The sequence below is a fragment of the Schistosoma haematobium genome, chromosome 1 (assembly GCF_000699445.3).
Source record: "Schistosoma haematobium chromosome 1, whole genome shotgun sequence".
In the NCBI taxonomy this organism is placed as follows: Eukaryota; Metazoa; Platyhelminthes; class Trematoda; order Strigeidida; family Schistosomatidae; genus Schistosoma; species Schistosoma haematobium.
The window spans coordinates 49645178-49655169 of record NC_067196.1 but is presented as its reverse complement, the minus strand read 5'-3'; the positions used below and the strand labels follow the sequence as shown (position 1 = coordinate 49655169).

Sequence of the window (9992 nt, the reverse complement as noted above, 5' to 3'; positions counted from 1 at the left end):
TTGTTCTATAGACCAAGAGAAAGTCATCAAGAATCTCCTCTATCTTTCCCTCCCCTTTTGCCTTCATTAGCGCTCTTTTGAAGGTATCTACAAACCTTTCGGCCTGACCATTCGATTGTGGATGGTACGGAGGTGAACGGACATGTTTGACTCCAAACCTCTTGCAGAAATCTGAGAAGATGGAAGAAATAAACTGAGTGCCGTTATCTGTCACGAGAACATCTGGAACTCCAAAACGGGAGAATAACTGCCGTAGCTTCATGATAGTCTGTTGCGAAGTGATTTGATTTATAGGAAAAATCTCCGGCCATTTTGAATAAGCATCAACACAAACGAGGAAATACGTACCCTGGAATGGGCCAGCAAAATCAACATGTATACGCGACCAAGGTTCTTCTGGAGATGGCCAGGAATGTAGTTCAGCTTTTCGTGGACACTTAGAAACCTCAGCACATTTTCTGCACGCACGCACGAAATCTTCGATGTGTTCATCGATATTAGGCCAATATACATAACTTCGAGCAATAGCTTTCATTCTTCCAGTACCTGGATGGGCTGTATGCAGTTGTTTCAGGACGAGTGAGCGTAAGTTATACGGAACCACTACGCGATCAGCAACCATAATACAGTCATTTACGATGGATAAAGATTGGCGTCGTTGATAATACTGTTTCAGTTCATGAGATGTTATACGTGGGGGCCAACCACGCTGGATAAATGTAGATAATCGTCTTAAGATAGGATCGCGGCGAGTGTGTTCAGCGATTCGAGCAGCTGTCACTGGAAGAATTTGTCGAAGATGGTTTATGTAAGATACGGACGACAATTGAGAGGAAGCAGAAGACTTTGATGTAGACATAACATTAGAAAGAAGTACATGAGATTCCGAAGTTTCACTAGCGCATACTTTGTCTGAAGTATTCGATTTGGAAATTTTATGAGAAGGCAATGAATCGGCGGTATTTGATTTGACATGGTGAGAACACATAACATTTGAATTGTTTGATTCAGAAAGATCATAAGAACATGTTTCATCAGAAGCATTTAATTCGTTAATATCCAGAGAGGATGATTCGTCGGAGGCATTTGATTTAGAAATATCATTAGGGATTTGGATAGACTCATAGGAAACATTTTGTGAACATACCTCATCTAATAATTTATTCAAAGTATCAACATGTGCAATCCAATCTAATCCCAATAGATCTAAATCGTGTCGATTTGTTAGATAACAAACATCTGTAAATTTACTTCCCATAAATTGAACATTGCATAGAACCTCTCCTGTCAACTTTACTATGTCTCCTGACGCATTTCGGGCGACATGTTCCGTCGGTCGGATGGATGAGCATCCTAACTTGTGCCATGTGTTCTTTGAAATCAACGTGACATCAGAAGCAGTGTCCAACTGAAGTCGTATAAGTTTTTCATTTACTAATAAATTTACAAATTTCCGCCTACTTTTAAATCCAACTTTAAAGGTTGCAAACGTGGTTTTAATTTGACTGTTTAATCGTTGCTTTGAATTTCCACTACGATGTTTAGTCTTGCGTTTATTTAACGAACAATGACCTTCTTTGTGGCCAATGCGATGACATTTGCGGCATTTATGATTCTTAAACGGACAGAATTTTGCAAAATGCCATGCTCCGCAGAACCAGCATGGTGATGGGGGGTTGGCAGGTTGTTTCCTGCTTGTACAGTTTTGTTTCGATGATTTTATGGATCGGAGCGCATTAATTGAATCAGAACCGGAAGGTTTAACCTTCTGTTGCACCATCGCAGTGTCATGCTTGAGATTAAGTAACCGCTGACATTCAGTTGTGACCATTTGTAATGTCATATTTGGTTCTTGTTCAATGCGTGCCAACATTCTGGTACGGACATCTGCATCTTCTTCATTCTTTAGACCACATATGAAAATCAAGCATTTAAATTGGTCCGCTGTGATTTCGTTTATTTTGAAGCGTTCGCACTGTCGATTTACCTTCCCAGCATACGTGAGATAATCGTCCTCTGGAGATTTCGTTATTTGGAAGCATTTATAGCGAGTATTAAATAATGAGGACTGTTCATCGAAAATATCAGATAGAATCTGAACTGTGTCTTTGAATGATACCTCTCGTGGATTTTGCGGTAAGATAAAATTCACATATTTATTATATTCCTGTGTTCCCAGTCTTCTTAAGAGTAAGCGGACTTTCGCTGCGTCATCAAGATGCGAGCATTCAACGCGGAAAATATCTTCACAACGGTGAAACCACGAACTGAAAATGACATTAGCTTCAGGATCATACTGGAATTCAGAAATAGAATTTATGATGCTTTCATGCTTATCTGATTGACAAGCTGAGGACGACTGTAATGAGAACATTCGTGCCAATGCATCCAAAAGCTTCGTCTGATTTGCATCATTTTGTGCTTGCTGCATTTGAAGAATAGTTTTAAGGTCGTCCAATGATACAGGCATTTTGTACTGGATCAATCAATATAGGAAAGAAAAAACAAAATTCTCCGTCGCCAGTTGTTATGACCTTGAATCGCTTTTACCCCGTGATACTTGTTATGACTTGACCTTGGTCTGTCTAGTCTAAATTATGACCTTGACGCGTTAGGCTGAGTGGCTTAACCTTGAGTCTAATACGCGTGAGTTCGATCGGGGTAGAGAGAACTATTCTAAATCCTGATTGGTTGGCAAGCACACAAGTGAAAGAAGACAAGACAGTTGGAACACTAAACTCTGGATTCTCTGAATTCGGATTACTACAAAAATGTACATGAATAAATAAGTGCATATCTTGACCACGACGTACGATAATTTGGAAAAATACAGTTATGCCCGAAACAGGGAATTAGGGTAGAAAATATAGTGCAAAATATTATGTTTAAATTACAATATTTTTGGAACAAAAAAGGGTATGCTAGTGAATGATACATAGAACGAAAGCTCGTGTTATGTAGAATAAGATAGGGACAAAAATAGATATGTGTTTTACAGGGTTTGAATGAAATGCAATAACGTCCCAAGAAAATAGCTTTCTTAATTGTCTGGGCTTCTTAATTCCCCGTTCATAACACCTTCCCCCTTAAAAAAAAGAAAAAAAAATGGTTAGTTACTATATACAGGTAAGTGCTGAGATATCATCATTGATATCTTCCTTCGGAAACGTATGTTCTCCTCTTTGGGTCTACCTGTAGAATATCTGGTCTTCTGCGTTTCCGTGATGCTTTCCTAATAGGACCTTGTTCATGTTGCACAGTCTTCTGAGTTGCTGAGCATTTTATGTCGAAACTGTCCAGAATGATTCTCCACATTGAGTCTAATTTCTCGGTTTTCTGTGAAGTGCCAGCATTTTCCAGTATGTGGTTGACATGGCGTGTCCACTTCTGTCCTTCAACTTCCACCACATACATTACGTTCCCTTGTCTCTTAAGTATGCGTCCACTGGTCCATTGTGGAGGTGAATATCGGAAATCGCGGACGTATACTTTTTGATTTCTTTGGAAAATTCTGCGTTTTGCCCCATGATGGCGATCAAATTGGTTTTCCATCTTTCTGTTTCTTTTTCCGATGTCTATTTGCTGTGGTTTTATGGCATCGAGAGCAGTTCTCACTTTTCTACCAAACATAATTTCTGCTGGGGACATTTGATTTGGTGTTGATGGGTTTGGAGTTGTTCTATAGACCAAGAGAAAGTCATCAAGAATCTCCTCTATCTTTCCCTCCCCTTTTGCCTTCATTAGCGCTCTTTTGAAGGTATCTACAAACCTTTCGGCCTGACCATTCGATTGTGGATGGTACGGAGGTGAACGGACATGTTTGACTCCAAACCTCTTGCAGAAATCTGAGAAGATGGAAGAAATGAACTGAGTGCCGTTATCTGTCACGAGAACATCTGGAACTCCAAAACGGGAGAATAACTGCCGTAGCTTCATGATAGTCTGTTGCGAAGTGATTTGATTTATAGGAAAAATCTCCGGCCATTTTGAATAAGCATCAACACAAACGAGGAAATACGTACCCTGGAATGGGCCAGCAAAATCAACATGTATACGCGACCAAGGTTCTTCTGGAGATGGCCAGGAATGTAGTTCAGCTTTTCGTGGACACTTAGAAACCTCAGCACATTTTCTGCACGCACGCACGAAATCTTCGATGTGTTCATCGATATTAGGCCAATATACATAACTTCGAGCAATAGCTTTCATTCTTCCAGTACCTGGATGGGCTGTATGCAGTTGTTTCAGGACGAGTGAGCGTAAGTTATACGGAACCACTACGCGATCAGCAACCATAATACAGTCATTTACGATGGATAAAGATTGGCGTCGTTGATAATACTGTTTCAGTTCATGAGATGTTATACGTGGGGGCCAACCACGCTGGATAAATGTAGATAATCGTCTTAAGATAGGATCGCGGCGAGTGTGTTCAGCGATTCGAGCAGCTGTCACTGGAAGAATTTGTCGAAGATGGTTTATGTAAGATACGGACGACAATTGAGAGGAAGCAGAAGACTTTGATGTAGACATAACATTAGAAAGAAGTACATGAGATTCCGAAGTTTCACTAGCGCATACTTTGTCTGAAGTATTCGATTTGGAAATTTTATGAGAAGGCAATGAATCGGCGGTATTTGATTTGACATGGTGAGAACACATAACATTTGAATTGTTTGATTCAGAAAGATCATAAGAACATGTTTCATCAGAAGCATTTAATTCGTTAATATCCAGAGAGGATGATTCGTCGGAGGCATTTGATTTAGAAATATCATTAGGGATTTGGATAGACTCATAGGAAACATTTTGTGAACATACCTCATCTAATAATTTATTCAAAGTATCAACATGTGCAATCCAATCTAATCCCAATAGATCTAAATCGTGTCGATTTGTTAGATAACAAACATCTGTAAATTTACTTCCCATAAATTGAACATTGCATAGAACCTCTCCTGTCAACTTTACTATGTCTCCTGACGCATTTCGGGCGACATGTTCCGTCGGTCGGATGGATGAGCATCCTAACTTGTGCCATGTGTTCTTTGAAATCAACGTGACATCAGAAGCAGTGTCCAACTGAAGTCGTATAAGTTTTTCATTTACTAATAAATTTACAAATTTCCGCCTACTTTTAAATCCAACTTTAAAGGTTGCAAACGTGGTTTTAATTTGACTGTTTAATCGTTGCTTTGAATTTCCACTACGATGTTTAGTCTTGCGTTTATTTAACGAACAATGACCTTCTTTGTGGCCAATGCGATGACATTTGCGGCATTTATGATTCTTAAACGGACAGAATTTTGCAAAATGCCATGCTCCGCAGAACCAGCATGGTGATGGGGGGTTGGCAGGTTGTTTCCTGCTTGTACAGTTTTGTTTCGATGATTTTATGGATCGGAGCGCATTAATTGAATCAGAACCGGAAGGTTTAACCTTCTGTTGCACCATCGCAGTGTCATGCTTGAGATTAAGTAACCGCTGACATTCAGTTGTGACCATTTGTAATGTCATATTTGGTTCTTGTTCAATGCGTGCCAACATTCTGGTACGGACATCTGCATCTTCTTCATTCTTTAGACCACATATGAAAATCAAGCATTTAAATTGGTCCGCTGTGATTTCGTTTATTTTGAAGCGTTCGCACTGTCGATTTACCTTCCCAGCATACGTGAGATAATCGTCCTCTGGAGATTTCGTTATTTGGAAGCATTTATAGCGAGTATTAAATAATGAGGACTGTTCATCGAAAATATCAGATAGAATCTGAACTGTGTCTTTGAATGATACCTCTCGTGGATTTTGCGGTAAGATAAAATTCACATATTTATTATATTCCTGTGTTCCCAGTCTTCTTAAGAGTAAGCGGACTTTCGCTGCGTCATCAAGATGCGAGCATTCAACGCGGAAAATATCTTCACAACGGTGAAACCACGAACTGAAAATGACATTAGCTTCAGGATCATACTGGAATTCAGAAATAGAATTTATGATGCTTTCATGCTTATCTGATTGACAAGCTGAGGACGACTGTAATGAGAACATTCGTGCCAATGCATCCAAAAGCTTCGTCTGATTTGCATCATTTTGTGCTTGCTGCATTTGAAGAATAGTTTTAAGGTCGTCCAATGATACAGGCATTTTGTACTGGATTAATCAATATAGGAAAGAAAAAACAAAATTCTCCGTCGCCAGTTGTTATGACCTTGAATCGCTTTTACCCCGTGATACTTGTTATGACTTGACCTTGGTCTGTCTAGTCTAAATTATGACCTTGACGCGTTAGGCTGAGTGGCTTAACCTTGAGTCTAATACGCGTGAGTTCGATCGGGGTAGAGAGAACTATTCTAAATCCTGATTGGTTGGCAAGCACACAAGTGAAAGAAGACAAGACAGTTGGAACACTAAACTCTGGATTCTCTGAATTCGGATTACTACAAAAATGTACATGAATAAATAAGTGCATATCTTGACCACGACGTACGATAATTTGGAAAAATACAGTTATGCCCGAAACAGGGAATTAGGGTAGAAAATATAGTGCAAAATATTATGTTTAAATTACAATATTTTTGGAACAAAAAAGGGTATGCTAGTGAATGATACATAGAACGAAAGCTCGTGTTATGTAGAATAAGATAGGGACAAAAATAGATATAAGTGTTTTACAGGGTTTGAATGAAATGCAATAACGTCCCAAGAAAATAGCTTTCTTAATTGTCTGGGCTTCTTAATTCCCCGTTCATAACAGTTAAGAACCGAATATAGCAACTAAGATAATCTCAATCATACTCGGTTCTCTAAACTGTCTAATATTGCATTCACAGTTTCCTCACCATATTGTTAACAAAATTTAGAAAGCGATGACTCTTAATACTAATGAACACCATCCACTTAACAGATAGACTGAGGAATGTGAATAATCATTCACTCCATACTATTTATTTTCAAACGACTGAAATTAATGTGTAAACTTATATTAATCAGACAGATAGGCGACTAAAACACTTCAAAATCAACAACCCAAAAGCGGTTAAAAAGTAAAAAGACGATAAATCAGATGCGCTTTTTCTATCTCAAATCTGAATGAATGCATGAGTAAATTCAATACGTGTATAGTATTAAATAACCAGTAAAATTATATCGCTAAAAATCAATAGTAACGTATTTTGAACAAATGAAAACTAATGATACGGATGTGTATAACTACAATAATAACAGTTAGATGAGGTTACAATAATATCGACTTCGACCATCCGTAAAACGTTCCCTTATTAAGATAAAATTATTCGACTCATTAATACCCGGGTTGGCCTAGATCGACCTGGAATCAAACTTCTTATCTTTCTTCTCGATTTATTGATCTTCAAGGCAGTAAGTTCTTCTCAATCGATGTCTCTAATTTTTGTGGATCGAGAACAGGATACTTACTTTCTGCTTAGTTCAGGTTGAACATGTCGAGTAATAGGTCAAGCAGTATATGTTCTTACTTGGCATGTGACTTTCCCGTACCTGATTTTGATGTTTGATCCATCTATCACCCCATGTCAGGTGTCCACTCTGTCTAGTGGTGGTGTTCGCTGTCCGTGCATTGTATCTCCCTATTTCGAAATGCCTTGAAGTATGCTTTAACACTACGTCAGATTCTTCTCGAAAAATGATATAATTAAGAATAGTATTCCCCTCCTATTAATGCTCTCCTTGGTGTTTTGGAAACGTTTCCGCTAGGTGTCATCCTGGTGCAGTTTCATGATTTTCTTAAGTGCGTACTATCTATCAAGTGTTGTTTATCATTTGCATCGTTCTGTCACAGTAAGTTGTTGCTAATAATGTCTGACTGTAGCGGTAAATAAATCCCCAAAATAAATAGCTCTGTAAGTTTTCGACATTGGATGCTGACCATATGTTTTAGTGGACTCACCTAGCTGAAGGCGCTCGGTCAGGCATCCGCACCAGATCACGTGTGGTAACGCCGTGCTCAACATCAACCGCAATCGCTAGCCAGATTAGATCAGAGAATTCCGATATATTGGTCATCGCCAAATATACTCTTCCGGTCTCCTCGACTCTGTCTTTTGATTTCTCTTGGTGGGAACGAAATATATTAGAAGGTGTTACTGGTAGAAGCGTTGTCAAACACTGAATACCTGTGACATCATCATTGGTGAACCCGACGTGATCTGGTATACCTAATTGCAACTGTGAGTCTGTTCCTTTTTGGGATTTTTATATATCATTGCCTTATTTTTTATTTTTTTTTAAACATTGTGATTTTTTTTCGTGTTTTTTCTTCGATATATATATTTTTTCCCCTCGTTCATTATCGTACTTCATACTTCATCATGACTGAACAGACACCTAAAGTACTCAAGCTTAAGACTTTGTCCCCACCTTCGTTTCAACTGATGCCTTTCTGGCCCGACAACATCGAAGCCTGGTTTTGCTACGCAGAAGCCGACTTCTCCGAGCACGGCGTGATCGACACACGTGCACAATTCCTCGCAGTAGTCAAGGCACTACCGCGCGAATTCAACAGGTACGTAACACCTAGTATGTTTACTAGTGATGTTTCCGATCCTTACGAAATCTTAAAACGCTCGATTCTCAAACGAGGAGATCTAACCGATCGACAAAGGTTAGATCAACTCTTCAATAACATCGACCTGCAACACGGTTCTGCGACGGACATGTTGCAACGGATGAGAGAGGTTATAGGCCCAAGAACTTTCGACGAAGGTCTATTCAAACAACTCTTCTTGTCAAAACTTCCCCAACAGGTGCAAGCAGTTCTGGTCTCGTTCCAGAACAACGGCTTAGACGAGCTAGCTGCATCTGCCGACCGCATTCTAGAAATTACGAAACCTTCTACTACCGAGGTATTTTCAGTCAAAGAAAAGCCTCACACGACTCAGAATGATATAACCGACTTATGTCACACACTCACGCGTTATCTTAGTCTTCGTACCGACCGTAAGAGATCGCGCACACCACGTAGAAGCATTTCTCGTAAGCGATCTGTCTCTAGACCACGAGAGACAGATAACCCCGACTGGTGCTGGTATCATAACCAGTATGGAAAGCTTTCCAGAAATTGCAGAAAACCCTGCAATTTTCCCAACACGAAACCGACTGATTCGAAAAACAATCCGGGAAACTTCCAAGCCGGCACGCGTTAACGGCGACCGTAGCCGGCGAACAAAGCCGTCTGTTATTCGTCACAGATGTGACAACGAGAGTTCGCTACCTCGTCGACACTGGCGCAGAAGTTAGCGTTCTCCCAGCAAATCCTAACGACCGACCACACGAATCGACTCTAAACTTACAGGCGGCAAACGGAAAACCGATCGCTGCGTATGGCAAAAGGTACGTTTACCTTAACGTGGGTTTACGCAAACCCATCCACTGGATTTTCGTTGTTGCAGATGTCTCTATGCCAATCATTGGTATGGATCTTCTACAACACCATAATCTGATCATCGACACGCGCAAACGGAGGCTAGTAGACGGGAACACTAATTTGTCCGTTTGCGTAACTTCTTTTACTGGTTGTAGAGTATCCCCAGTCACAGTTAAACATATGATAGACCCACTCTATCAACCACTACTCGATAAGTACCCTGGGATACAACAAACTCGACCGAAACTACCGTGTGTAACCAGCAACGTTACACATCACATCACGACTACAGGACCACCTGTATTCTCTAAAGCACGACGACTAGCTCCTGAAAAGCTAAGGTTAGCGAAAAACGAATTCGACCATATGATAGACTTAGGAATCGTACGACCGTCAAGTAGCCCATATGCATCTCCGTTGCACATGGTCCCTAAAAAGGACAGCAACGATTGGCGTCCAACTGGTGACTATCGGCGATTGAACGCGAAAACCATTCCCGATCGTTACCCGTTGCCTCACATTCACGATTTGACAGCTACCTTGAAAGGTACAACTGTCTTTTCGAAAATCGACTTGGTTAAAGCGTATAACC

At 40.1% G+C, this 9992-nt stretch overlaps 1 protein-coding gene across 1 annotated transcript; it reads left to right on the top strand.

Annotated features, from left to right (window-relative positions):
* The first annotated feature begins 8243 nt into the window (after positions 1-8243).
* On the top strand, positions 8244-9281 carry MS3_00001490 (uncharacterized protein). Its single transcript, XM_051208953.1, has one exon. The coding sequence runs from the start codon at positions 8346-8348 to the stop codon at positions 9177-9179; it is 834 nt and encodes a 277-aa protein (XP_051074362.1). The 5' UTR covers positions 8244-8345; the 3' UTR covers positions 9180-9281.
* Positions 9282-9992: the final 711 nt, after the last annotated feature.